Below are 27,997 nucleotides of genomic sequence, written 5' to 3'. Positions count from 1 at the left end.
GCATTCTCTCCGTAGAACCGAACATGTTTCCCTCCACGCTGATGATGCCCCCGGGGTTAGGAGCCCTGTCCAACACGAGCCAGCTGTACCCCAGCTGCTCGCAGCCGGTGGCGGGGCCGGGCAAGCAGGACGTGCTGTCCTCCCCGTTCTGGATGCTCGGCTCCCACCAGCACAACAGCTTCTCCACCGAGCCCCAGGGCAGCGCCTCCCTCCCGCCCTTCCACGACGGCGCCCTGGCCTGGCCCGACGAGAAGGATTCGAGCTTCTTCCGGACCTTCGGCAGCACGAACGGGCTGGGAGCCGTGGTGCTGCCGGGCCCCGAGCTGCAGAACCTCCCCGGCGGCGGCCCCTCCGGCGTGCTGGGCATGGGCATGGACACGGACGAGATGAGCTGCGGCAGCATCAGCCTGGAGAAGTTCAGCGCCGTGCTGGGCGCGGGCAGCCAGCGGCAGCAGCTGCAGCTGCCCCCGGCCGGGGCGGGCGGCGGCGCCGCCGCTTTCCCGGTAGCGCAGCCCGGCCTGACCGAGCCCGCCTACGGCTTCATGGACACGGAGGTGCTGAGCGAGCCCAGACTGAGCAGCGGCCAGCAGGGCGGCCTGGCGGACGGCCAGTTCTACGACACCGACGGTGTCCACACCGATGAGCTCTACCAGTCCTTCCCCTTCGATAACATTTTACAGAGCTATCACCCGTGAGCCGGCGCTGCCTGCGTGGAGAGGAGGAATTTACCCTTCTGGAGTCCCTGCTTTCTCTTTCAGAATGTTGCTGTGCAAGTTTCAGGATATAACTTAAAGGTTATTTATTGCAGCCCACAGTGGTGCCCGTAAAGAGGGAGGTGGGAGTAGGGTTTGGGGTTTCTGTACCTTAAAGTATCTTGTAGATGTAATTTTGCGCTGTTGGAAGTGGGAACTGTGAACACTTAAAGCTTCCTTACCTTTGGGGACTGTAAAAGCTGGCATCTTCAGAAGGGTTAAAATTTCAAGTACTTCACGGGGTTGAAGTTGTTTTGAAATAGCCATTTTTGCTATAGAAATCAAATTTAAATTTTGATAGGACAGAAATTAGGAAAAAAACCCTGCACGTGAGCACTCTACTTCAGTCTCGTCTAATGAATGACACCTGAGTTCTGCTCAACTTACTTGAAAGGTTTGGGTTTTTAACCCCCTTTCTATAAATATTCTTCTCCTAAAATGAGAACATGTATTGATTTTCCACACTGTCACCACGTTCTGTTTGCTTTGAAGGCAAATTTACTCGTAAATTTTGTTTAATGACTATGTCATTGTTAGATATATTTAAAAAGACCGGAAGGTTTGAGTTTTTAAATAGTCCAGCTCTGTTGTAAAGGAAATCACTGCACAAGACCAGGAACAGAAAGTGAGGACTTGTCTGCACCATTTTACAAGCCATGCCCCTGTAGCTTTAGGAAAGAAGCTGATACTGCTCTGCAGCTTGTGTGTGTGTGTGTGTGTGTAGCTGCCATGTGAGTGAGATTTGGAAAGGCAGGAATCTCTGGAGCCAAAGTTACTTACTCTTTCCTCAGGTATCCTGGCAGTTTCCTGCTATGCAAGTGACTGCTTCAAAGAAGGCTCAGATCCTGCCTCCCCAGCACCACCCCCTCCCAGGAGGGCAAAGCCAGAGGCTGCCTTGGTGCAGCCTCACCTCTATTAACAACTTTTAAAGCCATTTCAGTCTGTACTAATTAAAACCACTCCTCTGTCCTCTGTATCAGGAACCAGAACTTCTTCCCACCCACTTGATTCCCAGTCTTCGCTCTTAGCCTGAGCAGGAGCTGTTCCTGACACCTCCAGCTGGAGGTACCTGGCTGGGTAAGACACTCTGGCCTTGGCAACTTTATTATACTGTTATTTTTTTAAGAGGCAACACAGAGAAATGTCTGAGTATTTCTTAAGGGACACAGCTGCTCTTTAGGGCAGGTAAGGTCCCCGTTGTCACCTTTTGGTGATGTAAAATTGCACTATGAGCACAACAAGAAAAAGAAAGCAACAACGTGTCCCCAACCCGCCCCCCAAATCAAACAAGCCACTTGAGGTGTAGAGTTGTACACAAGGAAAGGTGCTCCAGAACCCCTCTGTGGCTTTCAGGGAAGCAGGGATGCCTTCCCTGCAGGAATCCATTGCATTGGGAGCACTCCGGTGCTGCTGCTGGAATTCCATCAGTCAGGTGAACTTTGGAAACTGCTTCCCCTGACTCCAGGTGCACAACAAACTGAAAACTGTTTTAAAGCAGTTTTTCCTCACTTCTGCACCTCTCCTCCACACTCCTAAGCAATAGAAAGACCAAAGAAATACACAGAAAGTTTGAATTGTGTTGTTTATTCAGTTCTTTTTTTTTTGAAGTTCTCAGTTTTAAGTATATTAAATGTAAACATTTTGCTCACTTCATAGAAAGCTCTTTGTAGTACAATTTGTTTTTACTGTATAATTAAATATTTTCAAAGTTCTGTTTTCCTTTGTAAACGAGTTGGTTTGGTAATTAAAAAAAACTGGTTATACCAAGTGCTCAGCTTCTGCAGCCTCCTCGGCTTCCTGACGTCCCTCACCACGGGAAGGCAGGAAAAAGGGACAAGGTAGGTGCTTGGTTGCTTATCCTGGGTTTTTTTGGGGTATTTTCTGCTCCCTGTTGCTGGTGACCACTATAAAACCTCAGGCATGTGAGGGCTGATCTGCCTCAGGAGGTTTTTTGGCAGAGCTGTTGGGTTTGTAGGCAGAGGGGACAAAGGGCACAGATGCTTTTGGCTGAGCTGTGCTGCCAGTTCAGCTCCCTCCAGGCCCAGCTGAGCTGATGCAAAACCAAAATGCAGGGGGGAGGCATTAGAGGTGTCCAGCTGGGGAAATACAAGATGAAATCTGGCTCTCACCAAACACCCAGTTTGAGCACTCACAAAAATACTCCTAAAAATCAGCTGAGGGCCCAAGTACAACATGAATATTATTGCTGCAATATTCAGTATGTGATGGTTGCAGAACTGGAGTGGAAACAAAGTTCAGACCCCCAGATTACATTATTACATTTCTCAGTTTCATTTCTGCCCGTGAGTGGTGCCCAGGAGCTGCCTCAAGAGCTCAGGGGTGTTTGCAAATCAGCTTCCACCCTCCCCATTTGGATACTCCAGATTTACCATAAAAATAAACGGCCTGGGAGTTTTGGGAAGAGCTCTCTGCCTTGCCCAGAGAAGAGCTCAGACCCAGCACCCTGAGGGTCATCCTTATGGCCTTGTTCATCCTGGATTCTGCCTGGGATCCCCACGTGCAGCAGCTGCACAGGGAAGAGCCTTGTGTGTCCTTGGCAGCCCTTTCCCTCTCCCCTTCTGGCTCCATTTCCCCTTGGAGCAGCTCTTCCCATGCCTGCTGTGTCCAGAGAGCACAGTCTTGTTTACATTTTTTCTTTCCCTTGTAGATGATGGAATTTATAAATTGTATTTTGTCTCACTGTGAGTTTTAAGAAATCACACAGATATGGAATTCCCTTTTGTTTTCTGAATTCAGTTTCTTTAGTTTTCCATCATTAATGACATTTCCTTCCTGGCTGCAGATTATTATCTGAGAACTACTCATGGAATGTGTTGCTCATAAGAGCTTTAATATGAAAACCAAAAATAGTATTTCTGTCTGAATCAAATGTTTGTGTTAGAAAAACAGGAGCTTCTGAATTACTTATGTTACAGACACACGTTCTGACAGCCCAGCACAGGCAGAGCCTTAAAGGAGCTCCTTAAAAATGTATTTATTAACACTTTTAGAGCCTCCAGCTCAAGCTCTCATGGAGCTGTTCCCAGCATCACTGAATTCAAGGGAAGACATCCCAGTCATCCTCCCTGTCCCCAGACAGTGGCTTGGCTTGGCAGATGTTACCCTCTTTACCCCAAAATGTTAACAAAGAGCTCTGAAATTCCAAACCTTAATTTCTGGTTGATAGTTTAACTGTTCTGTACCTCAGGGAAGCACCTCCCTAATGGATTAACCTGATACTGGTATAAAAAATGACTTCCTAAAGACTTTGGTGGTGCTTAGTAGGAAACATTTAAAATAACCAAAGAAAACCTCAGATCTTCCCTATTCCAGTTCCTAGGCTGTGTTCTGCTCTTCCAGACATCCATCCAAGGTGAGGTACAAGAAAAAATGTATTGTGCTGCTAAATCACAGCTTTGTATCTCTCTCTCTCTCTCTTTATACCAGCACCCTGTGGTACCTCCTGTTTCTGCCTGCACATTGACATTCTTGGTGTTCCTGTTTTCCTTTAGATTCCCATCACCCACCACTGCCAGGAGTTCCCAGTCTTTCTGTATATTGTGACTCACTGGGGAATTCCTACTCCTCAAAAGGGCTGAGGAGGCCTCAACTCTTGTTTCTAGGAAGCATCCCCAATGTTTTTAAATGAGAAAAACTTGGTTTTAAGTGCAAAGTTTTCCTCTGAAAACTTCTTTTTTTTTTTTTTTTTCCTTTAAGAAGCACTCTGAGAGACAAATCTGCTTATCTCTATGGCCACTGTAGAGATAAAAAGAGCAGAGTCTCAGGGAAACTTGCTGCAGGCACTGTCCTGCTGGCTGCAGTCTCCCTGGCTTTTGGGATTTCCTGCATCAACTGCTCAGAAAAAGTTGGGAGTGGGTTTCAGGTAACTCAGTGTTACCTGCATCCACACAAGGAAAGCTGTAGTATCCAACAGAAAAAGAGTTTAAAATAAAACCTGGCTTGATGGAGGGTTATAGACACTGGCTCCCCGAAATCCTTTTATGTACAGAAGAAATAAAAGTAAGGCTAGAGACTGAACCAACACTACCTGGTCCTGAGTGTGTAAAGTGGTGCCCAAGGTATCCTTTGGGAGATCAACCTGATCCCAGTGCTCCAGGGACACCCTTGGCACCAGGCTGTAACAGATCCTGCACAGTGTCTGGTCACCAGCTGCTGCCAGGGAGCTGCTGCTTCCTCATCCCAGCTCCAGAAGTTAATCAGCCAGGGTTGGAGGCCAGTCAACATCAACAGACTAGAAAAGCAGAGGGGGAAAAAGGCAGCAGTTGGTATTTTACAGCTCCCAAGAGAATCACAACCCCTTCTGCCACTACCTGGCAGCACCACTCTCTGTTGGGCTGCATTTACAACGGGGAGTAGCAGTAGGAAATGCATCCTGTGGTAAGGAATGTTGATCCACTTAGAGCAATTCCATGGAAAGCATCTCACCAGGGCAACTCCCTTAGTAATTTCCAGGAAAGACAAACAGCAACCAACTTACCTCTACATCCAGCTCCAGAATGTCAGCAGTTCTGTTCAGAAGGGACCCAATGTTGGGCTTTGTTCTCCCAAAGTCTCCATGCACAAACTCTTTGATGTAGCTGGAGAACACTGGCTAAGGAGAGGTGGACTCCACACCAAAGAAATCAAAAGGGAGGAAAAAGTGCTTTTTCTACTCCTAAGTAATTTCTAAGTTAATATCCTGTTGAGCCCATACCTTTCTTTAGGAGAGCACCTAATTCCTGGCTTCTGACTCTGGTGCCAGTCCATAGTCAGAGCTTTATTTTATTTCATTCCAAACTGAGTAGTGACTTTAGTACAAGACTCTTAACTTGTAAGCAGCTGTGATCTCCAGTCTGCACTGAAGTGCATGAAATATTGTGGAAAAGGTCATTTTTGGAGGCAAAATTTTTCAGTTAAATTAGAAAAAGCTGAAGTGTATTTTAACCAGCACAATTCTATATCTGTCACATACTTAATGAAAACTTAATAATGCACAGTTGTGACCTAAAAGCAAATACTGTGCAGTGACACCACTGCAGGAGAGCAGGGGTTTCAAAACACCACAGCCACCCGAGCAGGGAACTTCCCCTTATGTTGGGGAAGATGAAACAGGAAAGCCTTATAAATGTGATTGCCTGGCAAAAGATTTTGAGAATATGGAACTATAAGTGAGATTGAAATGAAAGCAAGCTTTGAGATCCCTCAGTTACTGAACAACTGGAAAACAATGGTATAGCCAGCTGAAGGTCATCCCCTTTGGATGGAACAACACCCTCTGCTTGCAGACAGCTCCAAGGGTCAGAGCAGACCCACTAGCTTGGCAGAAGGGCCCAAAGAGGAGTTTTTAGGGTTTAAAATGTGACACAGCATGGTGATGTAATGATTCTTATAGGCTGTATGTAAATGCTGTAGGATTTGTATCTTGTACTAGATTGGTTAGTGAGAATTAGAATATTCAACACGAAAGATTTATTGTATTGGAACGGGAACCTCGCTCTCTTATCCTCTGTTTTACTCTCTCACCCTCTTTCCCACTCTCTTTCCTTCTCTCAGGCCTGCTCTGAGCTGGCAGCTCCCAGCAGGTCCCTGCACCCAGACCCTCTGCATAACCCCCAAGTTCCATGGCCTGGCTTCAGAGCTCTCTGGTCTCCATGCACCCTGCCCATCCTGCTCCCGGTCAGACCCCCAGGAGCCCAGGATACGTTCCGGCCTGCGTGCGGAGGCGCAGGCGGAAGTGGTGCCGGTCGATGAACTCGCACCGCATGCTGTGGATGAGCCGGCAGCGCACGGCCAGCGGCCGCCGGTGCAGCACCCGCAGCGGGGTCTTCTGCTCCAGCCTCAGCTCCTGGTGCAAGGAGGGACCAAAAACATCAGGGAGGAGACGTGCCGAGGCTGCGTGGATTGTAGGGACCGCGTGTGGTGTTAGCCGGTCCCGTCTCTTTTATCTTGTGCTCCGGCAGTGGAGTAATCTCAAGGCAAGACTGGTTTTTTCCAAGTTTATCAAAGGAAAAAGGACAGCCCTCTCAGAGGCCAAAGGAGGCCTCACATGAACACAAACTAATGGAATCACAAATACAGAGGAATAACCTTGAAATCTCCACAGCCCTTTGCTGGAATGACTCCAGGATTTAGCAGCTCACTCAGAGCCTCGGGGCAATCAGAAAAAAAAAAATAAATCCCACCCACAAAATGCTTTGCCTAAACTACAGCCAACCCCCTGGAAATAAAAGTGAGGGGGGAAAACCTTAATGAGATTAGATCAGTCTTTTCAAAAGTTCATTCCCAGCTCCCTTTCCCCAAGGAGAGGCAGCAGTGTGAAAGGCAACTTCTCAGGAGTAAGGGAAGCTAAAGGAAGAACTTCCCAACAGTTGTCTGCCTGAGCTGTAATGGCTTTGAGAATGAACTCATGGGCAAGTCATAGGAAATGGTGCAACACACCAAAAACTGAACCCACTTCTCCATCAGGCCAACATCTGGAGAAAGTTCTCCTTCCTGCACATGCTGAGCCTTCCTGAGGCCTCTTTGCACTCTGACATAGACATTTCCACCTCCAAAGGGCTGCAGCTGTGGGAGAACGGCTTTAGAGCACAACAAAAGAGCTTTTCTGCTCCTTTCACTTCCACAGGACACTACCTAAGGTAACAAAGGGGTGGAGATTTCCTCCTCTCCCAGGATTTGGTCTCCTGGAAGGTGAACATTACACAAGGATTTGTGATCTCTGCTGACAGCCAACCCCCCTGGCCTGCTGGAGTGACTGGTGAAGGAAGGAAGGGTGGTATGCAAGTCCCTATAGCAAGAGAAACCCTGATTATGGAAAACAAAACCAGAACAAAAACCAAGCACAGAGCAAGGGACAGGCCCATGGGTGGCCTGTATTTAACCCTTCCCTAGGGCACCAGGACAGGTACTATTGAAATGAGCACCAAGAGCTCCTGCTACCTTGATATCATCGAGAAAGGCGATGTCCTCTCTCTGTATTGCTCTGTCTGTCCATATCAAGGCACTGTAGGTCTTTGTCTTCTCCTCCTCACCTTCCTTCATACGACCAATTGCCTCTCTAAACAAAAGAAATTAATTACTCACTTAGCAGAAGCATAATTATACAAGGCTGTGAGCAAGAACACTTCCCAGCTCCCCGAGTGCCGCTTTGAAATCCCTCGCCGGCGACGATAAACACTGACCTGGTGACAAGCTGCAAATCTCGGACCTGTATTTTGTCTGAAGAGTCATTAATTGCCTGTGATATTTAAAGAAAGCAATCAGTTAGCAGAGCTGCTGGGTTGGAGAGGCAGCACGTGCTCCACACGTGATTTACCTGCTGCAGCCTCTTCATCTCCTCGGCGGTGAAATGGATCCTGCGGGGATTCACCAGCTCCATCGCAAAGGGCCTTCCTGGCAACGGGCACACAAATCAAACACAAAAACATCTTGTTCTAAATTAATGCTGCATTTACACTGCAAGGCTGCAAGGTGTGAAGACTGTCTGCTGCTACACAAACAGGGAGAGGACTGGCAGGCTGAGGGATGGAGCATCAGATGCAAGGGAAGAAACGAGGGACTGTTTTTTGGCTACTAAACCCCAGTATCAGCAATAAGTGCAAATTATGACTTCCCAGAAGACATCTTGTACAAGTCTGTGCTAATTAAAAAATAAAATAAGAAAAAAAGCTAATTAGCTTATTTTCTGTCACCTACAGCAATGCCCAGGTGCACGGCAATGTTAAATCCCACTCCCTCAGCTCAACATCTGTTGCCAGAGTTGTAACTCTGTGCTCAGGGCCAGGACAATCCCCAGCACAAGCCATGCCAAGAATCACACTCCAGATCAGACAGCTACTGAAACACAGAACTGTTCATTTTTACTTTTTCTTTCCCTCCTCCCTTGGCTACAGCAGCTCCAGTGTGTTGGAAAGCAGCTGACCTTTAGAAAGGACTCAAGTTCAAAAAGAAAACAATTCCCTCAGGCAGTCACAGCGAAGGAATTAGAAGGATCCAGCAGAAAACAAGAGAGGAAATCAGTCTGACATAACTGCCTTAAGAGCAGGGAGTGAATAAAATAAAATACTTTTAACTAACTATGCCTGCCCATGCAGCCAAGGCCACTGAAAAAGGGCTCCTGTTTCCAGCTGGTTTGATGAAGCTGTTGGACTCTGGGAATAAATATCTAAATTTCACTAAAATGCTTCTGATATAAAATTCCAAAGCATGCCTGGTCACACACTTGGCATTCAGCAGGAGCTCCACACACCCATTTCATCTCTGGGTTTCACCAGGGGTTTCCCAAGCCTTACCATTGCCTAGTGTCCTTACATCCACATCTTCTCTTCCAGAGGAACTGAAATTAAAGCCTGTAAGAGATTTGAACAGGGCAGGTGAGCTTTTATTTTACATTTGTAATTCTCTCTACAGCTTTTAAAAGGTGAAATATTTTCTTTCTAAACTTGTTTGCAAAACCTACTTCAAATCTACTTTATAAACTGGAGCCTGCACTGCACAAACTGTGGGAATTCCTATTTATTCCCAAGTTCTTGAAGAGCTCTCCCAATTCCTTGGCCTGGATGAGACTGCTACAACCAGACTAATTTGTCCACTGGGAGGAGAAGAGGAGGAACTAGCAGGGCTTTTTCCAAACTACTATTTAATGCAGTTTTTCCTCGTGCTTTCTATGTCTCTAATTCCACATCTGTTAGATGACAAATGATGGGCAGTGATTATTTCACCTGGACAATCCCTGGATGAGCATTTAGCTTTATGCACTGAGGAAAATAAATTAATTGAGGTCAGAAACATGAGGGGGTCAAAAGCCAGGCAGAGCCCATGAAATGCCTGTGGCAAAAACCTTTTTGGTACAAGTCATTCTATGAATTACCAACTGTTAAGAAGTTGGGTTAAGCAAAAACACTACCACATGAAACCAACATATCTGCATTATCAGATCCACTGAGGAGCTACTTGAGCAGGATAAAAGGATCTAATTACTCCCAGATCACAGCTAAATAAAATTTACAAGCTTTAACTTGGAAGGAAACAAGAGGGATAAAGAAACACAATTTTTTTTCCATCATACTCCCATATTAAGTGGATAGCTACCAAAAAAAAATCTCCTAGTAGTGATGAAAAACATGTATGGTAGGAGATCTCCTGAAGACTTACTGTCTGCCTTGAATTCTGCCATCAGATGCTCTGAAATTAATTCTTCCACTGAAGATTCCAGCTTCCTCTCCCCGTCAATAATCCAGGGAGTCTGAGGCAAATTCCTGGAATATTTGTTGTATCTTCCTGTAAAAGACAACCATGGCACTTCTAACCACTCCACAGCCATGAGTGAAAGCTGCACTCTTGCCCAGCACATTTCACCTCCATGGGAGCTTTGTGCAAATAAACTGACAGCTCCAGCTTGTTTTATGGCAGGAGATTACACCAGCAGCGTGGGTCACACGGGGCTGTGTCCAGGGAAGGGGCAGTAGCCAGGATGGACACTGAGGGTGGACCTGGAGAGCCTGTGGCTGCAGTCCTGCCCCCAGGTACCACCCTCCTGTGTGAAATAACCCAGGTTCCAAGGCAGTTCTGCCATTGCCTGAAGGCTTAAGAAAAGAAAGCCAAAATGTTTTTTTTTTTTTAAATGCTTTGGCTCACTACAAGGAACACCATGCAAGGAGTGAAAAGTCCCCACAATAAATTAGGAGGAAAGGCAGGAGTCTTGAGAAGGTGCCATGTAAAGAGACTGGCATCTTTGGATGGTCCCAGTGATGTGTTGGTGGCACCTCCATGGCAGGCTATAACAAAAGAACAAGCCTGACATGGATGATCAATATGAGCTTTTTTATGGACAGCTTTGGTAAGAACTGAAAATATTCCCAAAGCAAGGAAATAATTCATAAAGGCCAAGAACAACCCCCTGCTTAAACTGCTTTCAACCTGAAACCCTGCAAATAGAAAAGCAAAGGAACTCAGAGTAGCTCTTGCATTGCTCTGGGCCTCTGACATCTCAGGGGTTTGTTTGAGATAGGAAAATATGATAGGAAACCCCAATGTTTCCTTTTTGCAGTTCGAGCAGCAGAAAAAGCCACACAAACAAATGGGGAAACTGAGTAACACAGTTTCACTGGGGCAAATAATGAAAGTAGGATGACTCATCATTCAGATACAGCAGCTCACACTGCTAAATTCTCTTTCCATAAAACAGAAAAAGGAGAATTAGGTTAGAATTAGGTTTGCTTTTTTTTTTTTTCCCTCTCAGCTCCCCATTCTAATAATTTTAACTTTTGATCTGAACAAGAGTAGGTTTAAAAAAACAGAAGGTGTTTCTTGGTTTGACAACCCCATAATCCTTAAAGAAGGTTGGGGTGTAAACACTAAAGGTAAGGTCAAGAGGACAATGTTGTGCTTACAAATTAAGATCCCATCTCATTTATTAAATGCAAAATATCTGCACTGTACTCAACAAATTCTATTCTGGATTTAGTTCTTCAAAAATTAAACACCTGCCTGGATTGTGGTTTTTTTGTTGGAGCAAAATATAAACTACAAATGACAAGCCCAGTATTAAATGTCAGGCAGAAAGCAAACCCTCTGTTTTGTTCTTCCCACTGCTGAATTCTAAAAAAACCTACCCAATAAAGCAACTTAAAATAAAGCAGTGTGTTAGGAAAAGCCTAAAGGGAACTGGATACCTTGGATTCACAAAAGTGTACATCTAGCTGTCTAATCAGGAATCAAAAATAAGGAATGGTTACATGTAGAACATCACCTGCCCTGCCATTCCCTTCCACACTTTTTCATTTCCATTCTTTATATTCAGGATTTTTATCATCACAATATGTTGGATTTAAATCAAAGGTTGGGTTCTTTTCAGCAAAAATCAGTTTATATGTATTTAAATAAGTTGTTCATACAAAGGACTGGAGAATGGCAGATGCTCTGGCAGGCAGAGCATAAAAAAGTTCAATCATCTCAACTCAGGGATGTTGCCCTACCTGAGTTGTTGCTGCACTACCTGTCTCACCCAAACCTTTATAAATCCCATTAAGATTTGCAGTTTTGGGTGGGATAATAAGCAGAGAAATCCAGATGGTGAAAACCCCTGAATCCAAATCAAAACCCAAGGAAGTGAACAGCACTGCTGGGAGCTTGCTGGTGTGGAGGTGCCTTTCTCAAACTGTTATTCTGAGGGGATCTGTAATTTCTAACTTTTGACAAAATAAGATCTTCAGCAAGGCCAAATATCATTTCTTCCCCTTTCAAAGCACTCTTGGACAGAGCTGGGTTTGTTCCTTTGCTCCTTACACTTCATGACAGGAATTAACAAACAGCAAGGATCCTCTGGGTCTCGGGGCAGTGTTACAAAGCTCTCCTCAAGACAACACAGCAGCAAAGAAATTGATCACTTTACCAGCCACAAAAACTGCACCATTATTGCACTGAATTTCCAGAGCATCACAGAGGTTCTTTGGTGAACTTGGGGGACATGGAAAATGCCTGTATTAAAAGCAAAAAGAGAGTAAAACATTATCACTGCCAGAACATGATGGAGCACCACCAGAGCAGTAAAAAGTGCCTATTTTTGGCTTCCCACTGTGTGTGATTTTTTACCATATTAACAGCACTTGGTGTTTTCTTAAAACTCAACTCCTAACATTTTGGAAATATGGGAATATTTCTTGTAAAGGGAAGCTTACCTTACAGACTCTAAAGTTCAAAATCATCCTTTTAATTAAAAGATCAGGAGTGATTTTCTATTGCCAGAAAGAAAACATGTTTTAAGCAGTAAACCAACAGAATTTAAACAATCAAAAGTTCTTTTAAAGCCACCCTACCACTACATACCCACTGGATATTTTCTCCCCTCCCTAATTCTATATAAAAGCACAATACTAAGAAATAGTTTCAGTATTTACTTACTTGAGAAAATCCTCTTCTTTTATCCTCTCCAGGGCTTTTATAACTGCCATTCTGGTGAAAACAGACTGCACAGTGAAATAAAAAAATGAGTCAAGAACTAAGAAAAGCAAGGAAAGGCTATGCCCCAGGAAGAAAAAAAAGCACTGAAACTTACACCGTGCAGTTCTGTCACTGCTCACTTGGGAGCCCAGGTCCAAATTTCCAAAACAGTTTAAAACCAGAATCCTAAATCCATGAACAGAAACCTAAACCTGCTTCTTTTGCAGGAGTTAAATAAACCCAAGCCCAGCTTTGATGTGACAGCAGGCAGGTAGCTCTGCTGAAGACAAGCCTGTGGAGTAGGAATCTGTGTCTGAAGTTCAAAAATGGATTGATTTTCAGAACTGGGGGCTCTGAGCAGTGGGGCTGGGCAGTCCCTCCTGCAGCTCCCCACTCCCAAGCTGCAGCAAAGCAGCAATGCCAGTGGAGCAGGAGCAGACTGCCAAGCTCTGTGCACACCCAGCTGCTGCTGGGGCTACTCCAGCAGGAATTTACATTCCTTGGACAGGAGGAACAAGTGTTGTAACAGCTGAGGTGAAATCCTGCTCAGGAAGGCTGGGCACAGGTCTCTAAATGAACCTTCTAACCAAGCATGGTCGGGTCTTGAAATCCACCTGGGATGGAGCCTGCTCCACTCTGAGGTTCCTCAAGGTGACATGTTTTTTCTTGTGTCTCCTCTGACCTTCTCATTCCAACCTATTCCAGCTGTGTCTCCTCCCTCCACCACGCTCTGTGAGACCAGCCTGGCTCCCTGCTCTCAGCAATCTCTTTTGGCACCAGAGGAGATTCAATGGATCCTCCCCAAAGCCTTCACCAAGAACCTGGAAGAAGTCCAGGCTCCTCAGCCTTCCCTCCCAGGCATGTGCTCCAGCCCTGGGACTGCCCTGAGGGCTCTCTGCTGAATTTCCAAGTTAATGGTGTCTTTTTGCAAACTGGATTGGGGATTTAGGAAAACAAACAAACAAACAAACAAAAATCCCCATGGTCACTGTTTGGGACAATTCAAGTCTGGCTCTGAAGAGTTCCTGGGTGTCTTCAGGAAAGCTGCTCTTTCTCCTTCCAAGCATAAATCAGAGATAACAGCACTTCCCTTCCTCATAGAGCAGATGAGCAGGAAAGCCCTGAAAGCAGCAGCAGGTTTAAATAACTATCTACACAGACAGCACAGACATTTTCCCTCAGAAGCCAGTTTTACACCACTTCTCTGATTAACACAGCCCTTGAAGCCCAGCTTCTTTGTGAGGACAAACCTCTGACAGCTCTTCAGAGCTGGTATTTTTCTTTAGATTCCCCTACATTTTGTTGCCTGTGTGGATTTAACAGCCAGGCCCTGCTGCTTTAGCTCCTTATGTGGGATTTCCCCCCTTTTAAAGGGCAGCAATGCAGCAAGCAGTGAGTTATAACAATACAACTCTCTAAAAAAGAGTGCTGCTTATTGGTCAGGTGGAGTAGAGTCAGCAGAATTCCTGGGCCAGACTCTGCCTCTGCCAAACGTTGGCAGACTCTTCACCAGAAAGAATCAAAGGCCTTGCAATGGCCTCTGACAGGAGTTACTTTTCTCCCTCTGATCACACCAACTGCCCCACTTGTATCAGCTTCCCTCTGACTGGTTTTTTATCCTCGTGTGTCCCCTTTTCCATCAGTGGCTGTGAGCATGCTCAGGGTCTGCAGCAAGTGGCAAGGCCCCTTTTCTTTCCCCCCTCCTCCAGAGGCAGGCAGGATAAAACCATCCTGCATGTATCCTGGCTTTCACTGAGATCAGAGCACATGAAAACTGCAGTGTGATCATCTCCCTTTTGGCTGCTGAGTCTCATCTTCACAACGTGACTTATCTGAACTGCTTCACCCACAGAGAGCTCGAGGATCATCTTTTATGCCACTTTTAATGCATGACAATCAAATTCCTAGATCTTAAGGGAGGTATTTACAGAGAACCTTCCTAAAATGATGGCCTTTGGACAGCCTGGAAAGTGAATGACCTAAACAAAAGCTCTTGGTTTTCCTAAGCTGAGAATTGTGAAGTGAATAAAGGAGACAACTTTATTTTCACACAATTGAAAAGGAGAGAGCTTTTTGATGGAGGAAAAGCAGACACTGAGCACTGACTGAATACCCAGGTAAGCTGTAGGCTACTGCTGTGAAATTCTGAATGCCAGAGCAGAAATACAATGATGAGATCTTACCTGTTTGTTCTTCGCTGGTTTGAAACAGTCTGGGCAGGCTGTGGCTCTAAACACAGAAATGAAAATTAGCTGCTCCTCTTACAGAGAAAGAAACAGACTCACAAGCACAGCTTGTAAATGGTTTTTGTACACATGCATCCAGTGTCTCACTTCCACAGCTTAGCTCAGAGCAGATTTTCAAATTCCCTTTATCCTAAACCATGAATGGTGCAGGATGTGCATCGCTTGATCCAGGGAAATCATGGACAAAGCTCTGCTCTTCTGCTCTGACCAACACTGCATCTCAGATTGGAGATGGGATGGAAAAGCACACAAGTGTAGCTTTCAGTCCTTTCCAATCCATCTCAATAAAGGTCATGATTAATATTTTAAGTTCTAGGCAAGATCCACTGGCACCTTGGAATCTGTACTCGCTGCTCTCAGACAACACCCACCAGACACCTGAGATTCAAACTGCTCCTTCTGGAGAGGAAAATTCAATTTCCCACTGAAAAAGTAACCCCAGGTGCTCACCACGAGCTGTGCTTTGCCTGTTTGAAAGGAAACTATTGGCTGTTTCACGAAAGTGAAAGCCCAGTCAGTGAAACAAACACTTTTTCTGAGCAGTGTAGAGGAAGCTGCTGTTCCTATTAGTGCATTTCTGTGTATGCAGGCAGAGGTGATTTCTGGATTTCTGTGTATGCAGGCAGAGATACTTCTGGCCTCCAACCCAAGTTATCATGTCTTGCTGGTGCTTTTCAACACCTCTGTAACTCCCTCAGACTCCAAGGAAGCAGGTTTTGCTGTTTCTATACAGACTGTGACCCAAAGCAATGCAAACTCCCTCTTCCAAAATTTCACTATCACGTTACCCTTAAATAAGAACTGACAAGTGCCAGTTCAACCTTCCAGCTCACACCATGGCTCCTTTAGCTCACCCACCTCCACAGAACTGTGTAAGAACAGGTGAGAAACTGCAGGTGCCATGCTTGGAAATCCAGTCCAAAAGCACACCTGGAGTTCTCCAGGTCGAGACAAAGTCCTGCTTTGCCTCCACAGAAACCTTGACTGTCACTGCTACTGTGGTAATTCCCAAATTCACCATATTTACATGAAAACCAAGCACTGCCTCAGAATGTGCCCAGAGCCAGCCACTCACACAGGCAGAATGCCTTGGCACCTCAGGAACTACTGTGTAATTAAACTAGGTGATGTGCTGCTCCTTCAGAAAGTGTCTCAAGCCTTAATTGCTGTTTAAGTGTGCTACAAAGAGGAGGCAAATAAAGGGATATTGTCAGGTCATGTGGAATAAACCTGAGTAATTGGAAAGTGGAATGGAACTTCTTTACAGCTTTTACCTCTACAGCTGCTCTGCTTGGAGCACTAACACTGGCACCATAACATGTTCAAGAGCAAAATTCCTGAAATGCCAGAAAAAAAGGATGGAAGGATGAGCAGAAAATACCAGTGAAGAGGTTTGAGAGGAAGGAAGTAAAAATAAATAAATTAGAACAAAAGGGTGCAGGATGCAGAAACACTTCAGTTCTTTGCAGGATTGCAGCAACCATTATTTACAACAGTGGTTTGGCCCCACAATTTTCTCCCCATTTTGCCTGGTCTTGAAGAAGCTGGAAAGGAAAGATGTTCAGCAAACACTGCTAATAAATTTTCCTAATACTGGTTCCTTCCCAAACTTCCATTCCCTCATCCCCACCTCAAGACAAACAAAAGATGCAGCTGTGGAAAACCAAGAAGGTGGTGGATTGAGCACTCAAAGATCACAAATTGCCAGAAGAGAAATCAGGAAATAAATGAAGGCTGCAAGAGAAATCTGCAGTCCCAAGAAATGAATTCACATTTCAACAGAGCTGTCTCTGCTGAGCCTCCTTCCATGCTAAGATTTCACTTGCAGTAGGTGCAAATTCACTGAGTGAAACTTTAGGTTTTCCAGGAAGCATCAACAAACAGGAAGAGTGACCCTAATTTTCCAGAATATACTACAGCTAGATTTTGAGAAATCAGATTAAATGGCAGCTAAATTCACAGAACTGTTTTGCTTCTTTGTGTACAGCAGGTGCCCTACTGGGCCAGGCCAGGGGCTGAGTGCAGTGGCCAGGGAATTTCTGTGTTTTCATCAACCAGCTACACTGGATTACCTCACTTCAAAGCCTTTCCTCCTGTCCATGTGTCCTACAGGAGCAGGAAAACTTAGGTATGACCTAAAAAGATCCCCCCAACCTGAAATTACATTGTTCAAATTTTAAAAAGTTATACAGGGAATGACTTTGAGGAGGGCTGAAATTTAAGAATTTATCTGAATGCTCTCCTTCCAGTTGAAATCAGAATTCCAGATGTTTTTTTTTTTTTATTAGCAGAATTAACCAGAGATGGTTTAACTTCAAGCTCTGCAACTTCACGTGGCTATGAGGAAATCTAGATGCAGGCCACATTCTAGTTTATATAAACACTGCATATTGTCCTCTGTAACAAATCCAAACCAACAATGTTGCAAAACATTTAGATAAAGATCTTTTGTTACATGTAGAAAAACTTACAGGAAATGGCACTCCTCGTCTGTTTCTGGGTGAGCAAAGACCACGCTAACTTCAAACAAACTCTAAATTAAAAAAAAAAAAGAAAAAGAACAAGGAGGAGGTAAGAGTTTTTTAAACAACAGGGAGGATATTCTCAAGCACCCATACTGCAGTTGTAGGAAAACAGCAGAGACAAAAGAGAGCATAACCCATTCCTTGATGTTAAAAGACATCAGAAGGTGAGCCAGAGCAGCATTTGCCTTTCTGAAGTCACCAAGGATGACGTGAGAGCACTTCAGAGCCACGAGTGACCTGCCCTGGTCCCATCCTGTGCAGGGCTGAGCAGGGGCAGCCAAGGCTCAAAGCCTATTACAAACCCCAGAGCCCTCCCAGGAGGGCAATAAAGATAAAAACCCTGCAGTAGTCACCACTGTGAGATTTTGTCAGGGGCTCCTTTGCAGTGCCTGCATGGCCTTGGGGCACAGAAAGGCAAAAGTCCTGGTGGATTGACAGCTAGCCCAGGAACTCCAGTGCAATCTCAGTTCTTCCCCCAATTCCCTCTCTGGCCTTGGGCAAACAACACTCATTACTTCTGTTACTCAGATAGCAGAACACCTCAGGAGGGCTATTGAAAAGATTGGCTAATATTCAAGGGCCTTGTAGATAAAGGGCACCAGAAAAACAACTTTTGTGGTACAGGGATGGCTGGAGTGGCTCCTGCCTAAGTGGTGGGGAGCTTTTGCTAACTCGGTGTGTGAGAAGTTTGGTTCTTCCTGGATCACCTTCAGAGTAACTGAGTGGGTTTTCTCTTCACCAAGACAAAAGGGATGCTTTCAATTAGCACTCCTGGGAAAACACAGCCTGTAATTATTATGGAAGCTGACAAATCAACATGAAGACTAAGTGAATCTAGTCCTGGGGTCAGTGCTAAGGCTGGTGACAAGTAGAGCCTACAGCCAGCCACAGCTGCAGAACATTTACATTCAAGACAATTCAAGGTGCTGCTGAATTTGCCATGTTCAGCCAGTGCCTTTCAGGAAGATTTAAAGGATATTAATCAGAATCTGCAAGTTGAAAACAGTTTGAAAAAAACATTTCTACTGCCTACTTTGGATATTGCAGGTCCCAACAAGCCCATTTCTAGTGTTCATTAGAGTGAACAAGGACCAGTCTTTGCTCTTTCAGTACATTTCAGACATTTATTTTATCCACAGAACCTGAACAAGTGCTGGCAGTGACAGCAGGGCAGGGAAGGAATGTGGGAGCATTCCTCAGCCTCTGCAAAACAGGGATCCTGGAACAGGAGACAACTGGAAAAGCCTCATTAACAAAAGGAGGGTGGCACACAAGAGATTTAGCACAAGCCTGTGGTGGTTTCAGAAGATGCAATGATCTCTGTGTACAAAAATGAACCCTGGGCCCCTCAGGACTCCCACTTGGAGAGCTCTGGTTGAAAGACCTTCCCCCCTGCTCTTCCCTACAGTGAATTTAGGAGGCACTTATCTTGTTTCTCTCTTAACAAGGAAAAAAGGATACATTTTTATTTCCCCATCACGTGCATGAGTGTATAAATATACACACACAAACCCATATGAAAAAAAGAGTAAAGAAACAGAGACAAAAGTGTTCTGTTATTTATACAAGACCTTTCCATCAGCAGGAACACCCAACTCTTCTGACAGCTGGGGATGAATAATCCACTTGTAAGCTTCCTTCAGCTGAACAATGTCATCCTTTGCCAAGGGAAGGCCCAGATTTCTGAATCACAAAGAAATAATAACTTGCACAGGGGTCTGTCAAAAATAGATACATGACATACAATATTTCAAGAGGAACCTAAGTAGCTACTGCCAAGTAAAATGGATTTTTTTTTTTCTGAGCACTGAGGAAACTGATGCCAGAACTTGCTGGGAGATCAAAAGTTGTAAGAGTCTTTCCAGAGGCTGCCCAGAGGAAAGCTGAGGAAGGGAGAGATGCATTTCAAACCCCTTGCTTGGGAACTTAGAGAGCAAAGAGATAAAAAACCCCAAGTGAGTTCAAAACAGGTAAACAAGAAAAAACAAAACACATAAACCCCAGCTGCCACCTTATTCTTTGTAAGCATCAGGTACATGGGACTATAAACCACCATTAATGTACAGAAATGGTGTCTGTATGAAGAGCTCTTGTCAGACAGACAGACAGCAAAAGCAATGGCTCACCTCATCTGCTGCTTCACCCCCAGCCAAGCAGCACGCTGCAGGTCACCAGCCATGCCCAGGGAAAAGAGAGGAAAAAATAAAAGCAAGTGAAATTAAGGCTCAGAACTCTCAACAATCTGAGAGACTCTTTGCAAAGGGAGAAGTGTTTTTAAAATTCCCAACAAAAAAAAAGTATCAAGAATTTAGCTTTTGCTTCAGAAGAGGAAAGATGGAATTGCTGTGAGTTTTTATTTCTAAGACATCACTTTGTTCTTCACATCAAATCTTATCTGGGTTAAAAAAAAAAAAAGAGGCATCATTGAACACTTTGAAACTTGCTATTAATACTGTAACTACAAAAAGCCTCTGAGTCATCAGTTATCTTCCATGCAGAAATAAAAAAAAAAAAAAGTGTCTAAATGAATGGGATATGAAAGGTGATTGACATAAATTAATAAAACCCCAAATTCAGCTATCATCCATTATAAAAAAATGGAATTAAAAATATATTCGGTCTTACTTGGTAATCACAGAATTGCACCCAACACAGTTTAGGTGAATTGGCTAAATATGGAAAAGGAGAGGAACAGAAGGAATAATTCTAGAAATCAGAGGGAACTTTCAGTACAAATGCTTGATTTCACTAGCAATTAGTAAAAAGAGAAAAACTCCCCTCAGAACTTCCTACAATGAAGAACAACAGTTTCAGTTCTCCTCTACTCAAAAAATACACTAGGACTGGCAGGAAAGCACTTGAATAATTCAGCCTGTGTCACCCTCCTCACTGGAGACAAACTTCAAAAATCAAATTGTTGGATTTGAATCCACCACAATGAAAGATTTTTCAATCTGTAGGCAGCAGGCTTTTAAACCCCTTCCCCACGTTTTATTTTTCATGTACTTAAAGAATAACCTCCCCCAAACTCTGCTGAAAGAATCACTGTGCATTGTCAAGGAAATAATTCTGAGGAAGAGTTTTGAAAACAGCTCTCAAACTTCAGGATCACATGGATATCAGAAGGATCCACAACACAGATCCCTTTTCCATGCTGATAAGGAACTCAATCAACAAAATAAGTTTATTATCCTTCATTTGGTACACCTAAAAGAATGAGGGAATAACCCTAAAAACAATGCTGGGAATTAAGAGGGAAGAGGGCTGGTGGAGAGAGGACACGAACTTTGTTAGATCCATGATACACAAACCCTCACACTGCTGAACAAAACAAATGCAGTTGTAGTGATGAAATGCTGTTTGCTCAAATCCACTGTGATTCATTAGCCTGCATTTGAAGACAGGATGAGTAAGGCTGCTTCACTTGAAGCCTACTGTAATCCTGTTTGCATAATAACCCAGATAAAATCATAAATAAAAATAGCTTCAATTGAAATTCCTTGAACGTACCTCTGAACTACAGGATGTGACAACCACAGAACTGGGCCTAGGAAGCTGCATTTGACAAATGCCAATTTACAAAGAAACCTCTCCTTGATTTACAGCACTTGCAGGTTTGGGATGTTTGGGACTCAGGGGGAGGCTCATCCCACTCCTCCTCCCTGTTTTTTTGGGATAAAACTACAAAATAGACAAAACTTCATGCTAAAATGAGACCAAAGGTCAAATTTCATCTCCTCTCTCTCTTGACTTCCAAGTTGAAAGAGAAAGAAATTACTTTTCCCCTTCAATTAAGGAGAAACAATAGATGAGGGTACAAGCAAGCACAGAAGCCAAAAGATCCCAAATTTCAAATCACATTCAATCACCAATCCAGCCAAACCCCTGCACTCTCTCCCAGCTGAACATGGAGCAGGGGATCAGATCCCTCTACTTCCTAATTACTTCATGTTTGTGAAGTGGTTTGAAAATGAAAAATGCTCATTACAGAGCTGAAGCCTGCAGGGCAATGCTCAGCAGCAAACACATCTCTGGCACACAGCAGCCCAGGCACTGTATTGATTAGGAGTGCAGGATGTGATTCTGGGGCTGTCTGAGGGAGCACAGTGGCAACAGTTGAAATACCAGGTGCAGTCCCAGCCCCAGCACTGCTTCAGTGCATTGGCACAGAGCTTGGAGATGGGGAATTCCAGGGTGAGGCACAGGCAGCCCTGCAGGGAGCAATGAGTACAGATGTTATTTGCATCAATGTCCTTGCAGCAAGCACCAGGATGATGGATCAGGGCTGAGAGCACAGGCAGAGCCAGCAGCCACCCTTCTGAAGGGCACCACTCACCTCACATCCTAATAGAGCTGTCTGACAGAAACCTGGGACTCCTGTATTTATGATTTATTTCAATCAAATCTCCTGCTTGTGGAAGGAGGCAATTGCTTCCTTGCATCACAGATACAAATACTATGCAAATGCAGATTTTATGTCCTGCTCTTCTCCAGCTCCCCTCGTACATTTTAGACTTGGCAGGATGACAAGTGTCATAATTAAATGGGATGAAGGTAACACTGAGAGGCAGTTTCTGGTTTGTGTTTTGTTGGGTTTTTTTTTTTTTTTTTGTTAAAAAAGATGATGGAGAAAATCTGTGTGTCTCACCAGGGGGCAGTGGGAGAGAGGCTGCCTTTGGGTGCTCTTTGATGACAGAATTCCACATGTTCTTGTACACAGCAGGTCAAAGAATTAAAAGCAGAATTTAACAAATTGCCTCTTTTCAGCACAAAGCATGTCAAGATATTCTGATATCTGATTTTGGTATTTTCAGACATTTTTACATACTGTGTTGCTGCTTTTCTGTGGCCGTAAAACAAGTTCTCACCTTTTTTTTCTTTTTAAGTGATAAACTTTAAAAGGAGGTCAATAAAGCTCCATGATTTTTAAAGTTCTTCCTCCACCATCATCCCTTTTCACCCCTGCAGCTGGAGCAAGCAGCTGCTTTAGCAATTGACCAGACTGGAGGGATGGAGTAGAAGGGACAGCAGGCAGTGAGGACATCCCTGAGCTGAACTGCAATGCAACACCACCCTCTACCGAGGCCTCCTGCGAACATCAGGTGCTGCATCACCTCAGCTCACACCGGGCTTAAAGCTGGACTCAAACTCGGTAAAGCCTGACCTAAGTTTGAGGTTTGCCACAGCATCACAGGCATCCCAATACTCACCTAGCCTCAAAGTGCTTTTGACAGACCTCATCTTTTGCAGGCATCAAAACCCAAAGTGGGAATCAGGGCGGTTCAGCCAGCCAGAAAGGACAAAACAAACACACCAACCATGTCCAATTGAGGATGGGAAGTAGAGAATCCTAAGTTGCAGAGGATTTAGGAGTGGAATATTTGTTAGCTGTGACAGTGGCACTTGCCCAGGATGCCACAGCTAACAGCACAAATCAGCACCACATGTGCAGCAGATTATTTACCAAACGGTGTAGGAGCAGAAGAGACCTCACCACAGCTCTACACAGAAATCCAACACCTTGGAATCTGCTCTTCTTTCTGCCTTGTTCACTGCAGCTTCCACCACACCTCAGCCACTGCAGGCATCTCCTGCACAGATTTACGTGCTGCCTTTTAAAACACCATTTTTGCATCACTTTTAGAACAGTACTTTTGCATCATTTTATATCAGAAAGCAGAGGAAGATTCAAAATACCTCACAACTGAGTGTATTTTCCCATCATTTAAAATGCTGAACACTTCAAGAGCTCCTCCCCAAATTCCTTCATTTGCATTTTGCACTACCAGTTATCCTTTATCCCTGGAAAGGAACCAGCTGGGCAGCTTGGCTCTGAGAAGATCCACAAAGCAGGGCTGGCATCTGCACCCAAGGGAACAACTCACTGAGGCTTTCACAAATCCCTTTAGGTGTTCAGATGGAAAGTTACTCCTGGGCTACTGAAAACTGAAGTGACTCAGGCCCTTTATTAATTACAATAATGCTCACTCAGAAGGAAGAGGAGAGCAGCCTTCACTGCCAGCATGGGATTTGGGTTTTTCTTTTAATAATAACAATTAAAAATCAAACCACCTCCAGCTCATACACTCCACATATGTACTTAGTTATTTAAGTTATTATTTAAGTTACTTACCTCCCTGACAGATAGCTGTGGGGGTAGTGACACAGAAAATACAAAACTGGTGAACTGGTAGTCAGCAGAATTAACTTTTTGGCACACCTGTAAGAGAAGGAGCTCAATATGAAACCACAGCAATGGGACTGAGCTGATCATTTTTGTTCTAGAATAATCACTGTGAATTCATGTTATCACACATTCAGAGAGATGCCCAACATACAATAAAGAGTAATCACTAACAACTTGATTGAAATATAAGCTTTTCTGTCCTGTTAAAAAAAGTGACTAATCACCAGTATCCTTGGTGCTATGAAACAACCAAACTCACTCTTTTAAGGCCAGGACCAATTGTATATTGAAATTTTAGGTGAAATCAGCATCTCAGAGAAGGAAATTTCTGTATCAAATAAGTAGGTTTTGTGGTGCTTTAGCCAGTGCCGTCAGATTTTTCACTGCTACTGAAGAGAGCAGCTCTGAAACAAATCTCAGCAGTGGATTCTGTAAAAAGATACATATTCTGCCCATGGAAACAAAAAAGAAACAATTATGTTCTGCAGCAACAGAAACTATGTATTATGCTTTCTGTCTAGTCCCATTTTTGATAGATTCCTGCTATTAAATCAAATCCTTTTCAATCAAAACTCTGTTAAATATCTCAGATGTCAGTGTGAGTTTTCTAGATGATATTTCAGCTAGAAATATCTAGCTGATATTGCTCACATGAGCAGTACAGTTGCTCAGAGCTGGCATTTGCAAGGCTCTGTGCCCACATTCTCTCCTAACTCACATTTTCTCTATTATCCACAACCTGCTGCATCACCAAAACATTTTCTTGCCCTGTGGTACTTCATAAAGACAGGTTCATGCTGTTATCAGAAAGATGTGGTTCAGAGAGCAGCACTTGATGACTCCTCATTTTCCTGTCACACAAGAAGTGAAGAGTTCCTCAGAGTTCCACTGAGGTTTTCCCTGAGAGCAGCTGAACCTCAGGTCATCTCCTAAATCCATGTAAGCACATAGCTGTTAGTCCTTTGCTAAGGAAAGTGTGCTCCCTGCAGTCATTCCATTGCACCTGCACTGCTATTTTAAAATAAAAGTGCCACTGTGACAAAGCCTGGGCAAAATTTGGTGCTACCACAGATGCAACTTCCCAGCTGCACTGCTGGGTGTGCAAACACTGCCCAGGAGCAGGGTGGAGCAGGATTCTGCCATCTACATTTCAAATCTTCAAAAAAGACAAATGTTTTGGTTTGTTGTGTGGTCTCTTTCTTTCAAAAAAAAAAATTCTTTTGAAGAAACAACAAAACAACTGCTCAGTGCTTTCAGTCACCAGCTCTATCCTGTGGGCCCCAGCAAACACAAACTCCAAACAAGTACCCCCAAGAGGTGAAAAATGTACCTTTTTAACAAAGTCAGCCTCACAGAACTCCTGGAGAATTCCCAAACACACGTTGCAAACCCTCCCAGCAGAGCTCTGCAGGGCAGTATTCCCAGCTGAGGGGAGCTGTGGGATGGCCCCGTTGTGGTTCAGCTCATCAGCACCTTCCTCCTTGTGCTCAAGCCTGAGTCTCTTACAAGGGGGGTCAGCCACATCCAAACACTCTGTGCCTTCCTTTTCCTGGCTGTTCTTCAGAAATTCCTGCAGATCCTTCAGCAGATCCTGACACAAACAGAGGAAACACACCCTGGCTGTTTGCTCCTCTTTAACAAACACCATTCCACAGGGCACTACTGCTCCAGTTGAGGCTCAGGGTATGTCATCCACAACAGGGAATTTATGCCCAAAGACATCTTTAAGACCCAATTCAACAGCTCCAAGCTGCATTTCTCTCAGAATAGAAATTTCCAGAGAAAATATTGCTGAATAGACTTGTTTATCATTCAAGAATGAAAACGTTTTCCAGACCTGGCTTGCAGAAAAATTTTTATTTTTGCCCCAAGACTATTCCATAAAAAAGAGACAGTTAGTACTTTTCTTGTCATTTAGATTATGTTAGAATTTAATTCCTTCAACTCAACAGGAAAAGAGTTGGCCACTACAATAAAAAGAAAAGAGAGCAGACACAGGTAGGGGTGAAATTAAACACACAGAGGAAGAGCTCTGTATCAGGAGAGAAGCCTTCAAAAATGAACAGTTACCTGCACATCTCTGATTCCTGGAAGGATGAGAGACAAGACATAGTTCAGGAAGAAGGATTCATTAAAGGTTTCAGTAGGAAGACAGCAGTTACTGTGTTGTTGCAACTCAGAGGGAAAGCAGAGATAGGGTAGAAAAGGTAGAGATGCAGAAGGATAAAAAACCAGCACAATAAACAAACACTCCTCAAATAATTGATAAAAAATGGAAAAAAGCTGGGGAAGAAAGATGCTAAAAATGAATTGTGGAGAGTCTAAACTTGAGCAAAGGTAAATCAAGACAGACACCAGCAGACACAAAGCATAGAGACAGGGGGTTAGAGCAAGCTAAGAAGGATTTCCCTGATTTATCCTCAACCTTTGCCCTGCAATTCTTCAGTTGCATCCCCCGACCAAATCTGCAATTTCACATAAATTTCCTTCCCATTAAAGGCACAGGCAGAGTTTGACATGACTCCTTTTCCTTTCAGCAAAGGACAAACCTGGAGTGGATGTCTGTAGAGCAGCTGTGACCCCACAGAGCAGAACCTCAGAACACATCGTGGGCACGTGCCGGCGTCGAGTAAGAGCTGAACAACTGCTCTGTCCTTCCCTGCCAGTGGAGACATGCTGGGCAAGTCTAAAATTCAGCACAGAGAGGTAAAAAGAAAAGCTTAGAACAAACAAAGTACTCAGCTGAGACTTGACTGCACCATGTTTGGAGTAACTAGAATTTTTGATGGCCTCTGGAGAAAACCTGGGATGCTCGTTGGTTTTAAATCACAGGCACAAGAGAAGTGGAAGACCAACCCAAAAAGATCACTGGCAGCAGGAAAAGCTTCTGTATTTCTTAGGCTTTTCCTAGAAAACCTGAACTTGAGTTCTGACAAGGAAATGCTGAGCTTTTGCCCAGTTTTATCTTGGATAAAGCACATGACACGCTAATCTTTACTGAATGAAGGAGGGTGGAGCTAAGACGTATTAAGGGAAATTCAAAATGGGAATTCCTCCTCAAATTGCAGTGACTAAAGAATCAGTGTGTCGAAATCACAGGGAGAGAATAAAAAAGATTTATAAGATAAATAAGATTTATAAAACAAAGATTTATTTCCCTTCTCATGTTTTTGTGAGAATTTTTTTCTTTTTTTAATATAACGGCTAATTTGGTTTCCTGTCATTCTCTCTGCCCAGAACTTTAGGAAAGACTGATATATATATATATATATATATATATATATATATATATATATATATATATATATATATATATATATATATATATATAAAATTTTTTTTTTTTTTTTTTGGCCAAAATGTTGTGAATACAGCATTTTTTTGGAAGAAGAGAGAATCCCAGTGAGGTGCTCACCCTTACTGGACATCAAGGAAATTTCAGGAGGCACATAAGGATGACCATAATTGTACAGACCAAAGGTTTAATGAGTCCATTGTGGGAATAAATTCAGCAAGGAATTCCACAGCTCCAATGAACCACCTGATTTTGCTTTGGCCTTAGCTCCTGTAAGCAACACTTGATACTCTCCTAGTTCTTGTGTCCCAAGGGATGGGATTTATCCATGTTCTCCATGCCAGCCACTGTTACACCTGCAATACCCCATCCTGCTCAGGAGTCCCCTGCACAGCAATCCTGCAACCACGGAGAGCCTCCGCAGCACAGAAAAGTGATTAATGCAATGAATTTCTTTAGTCCTGGCTTTGGATGCTTCAGGGTAAGCTGTAAAAACCAAGGGCTGCCTGGGAAACTTCAAAGCTGCTTTTAAAGGGAAAGAACAAACACACACAAACATGCTTTTAGGTAATTGCGACCTCAATTCACCTCCATGCGAGGTGAATTATATATACTTATACTGTCAGTGCGTGACACACGAGGGTAAATGTGACAATACTCCCGACACTTGGCGGCAGCGTGAGGGGAGGAATCGCGGCCCCGCTCCGGCCCAGCGCCTCAGGGCGGAGCTCAGAGCCCCTCATCTGTGAGGGGACGGGGGCACAGGAGCCCATTCCGGCTCCGTTCCAGCTTCATTCCCGCTCCCATTCCCGCTCCATTCCCATTCCTATTCCTGCTCCCATTCCCATTCCCGTTCCCATTCCCATGCCCGTCCCGCTCACCCCTCGCTCGGCGGCCTCCGAAGCCGGCACAGACCCGCTCAGCAGAGCGGCAGAGCGCATCGCTCGGCCGGCGCGGCGGGGCGCCGCGCCTGCAGGGCAGCTGGTGGAATATCTCGGTGCTCCGGCGTGGTGCCTGCCGGCGGGCGGGGCCAAGCGACACCGAGCCCGAAC

The 27,997-nt window shown here is 44.3% G+C and overlaps 2 protein-coding genes across 3 annotated transcripts in view; one reads left to right on the top strand and one right to left on the bottom strand.

Moving 5' to 3' along the window:
• REL (REL proto-oncogene, NF-kB subunit) overlaps nucleotides 1–2,480 on the top strand; it is a 28,623-nt gene extending 26,143 nt beyond the window's left edge. The window contains exon 10 of the mRNA XM_059840518.1: nucleotides 16–2,480. Within this exon, the coding sequence (XP_059696501.1) occupies nucleotides 16–695 (680 nt within the window). The 3' untranslated portion in view covers nucleotides 696–2,480. The remainder of the gene's footprint in view (nucleotides 1–15) is intronic.
• On the bottom strand, nucleotides 2,321–27,972 carry PUS10 (pseudouridine synthase 10). 2 transcript variants are annotated; one of them, XM_059840520.1, is made up of 18 exons: nucleotides 27,827–27,972; nucleotides 26,200–26,336; nucleotides 24,981–25,241; nucleotides 23,597–23,683; nucleotides 19,590–19,624; nucleotides 19,035–19,146; nucleotides 17,410–17,471; nucleotides 14,876–14,921; nucleotides 12,654–12,718; nucleotides 12,145–12,230; nucleotides 9,906–10,031; nucleotides 9,044–9,100; nucleotides 8,068–8,144; nucleotides 7,934–7,989; nucleotides 7,692–7,809; nucleotides 6,455–6,597; nucleotides 5,251–5,350; nucleotides 2,321–5,004 (listed from the first exon to the last, which is right to left on the bottom strand). In XM_059840520.1, the coding sequence occupies exons 2-18, from the start codon at nucleotides 26,323–26,325 to the stop codon at nucleotides 4,966–4,968; spliced, it is 1,596 nt and encodes a 531-aa protein (XP_059696503.1). In that variant the 5' UTR covers nucleotides 26,326–26,336; nucleotides 27,827–27,972; the 3' UTR covers nucleotides 2,321–4,965. The 2 variants fall into 2 exon arrangements, with proteins under 2 accessions (XP_059696503.1, XP_059696502.1); XM_059840519.1 differs by lacking the exon at nucleotides 27,827–27,972 and adding an exon at nucleotides 27,066–27,711.
• Between the last annotated feature and the right edge of the window lie 25 nt (nucleotides 27,973–27,997).

This window comes from Haemorhous mexicanus, chromosome 3, assembly GCF_027477595.1.
Source record: "Haemorhous mexicanus isolate bHaeMex1 chromosome 3, bHaeMex1.pri, whole genome shotgun sequence".
Classification (NCBI taxonomy): Eukaryota; Metazoa; Chordata; class Aves; order Passeriformes; family Fringillidae; genus Haemorhous; species Haemorhous mexicanus.
The sequence above is the reverse complement of the archived record's forward strand: the minus strand, read 5'-3'. Positions and strand labels throughout refer to the sequence as shown.

Coding starts and splice junctions, on each gene's coding strand:
- PUS10 (XM_059840519.1), bottom strand. Junction 8,145..9,043: donor TGTAAGGACACTAGGCAATG/GTAAGGCTTGGG, acceptor GCCCGTTGCCAG/GAAGGCCCTTTGCGATGGAG. Junction 5,351..6,454: donor CTCCGCACGCAGGCCGGAAC/GTATCCTGGGCT, acceptor AGTGTTCTCCAG/CTACATCAAAGAGTTTGTGC.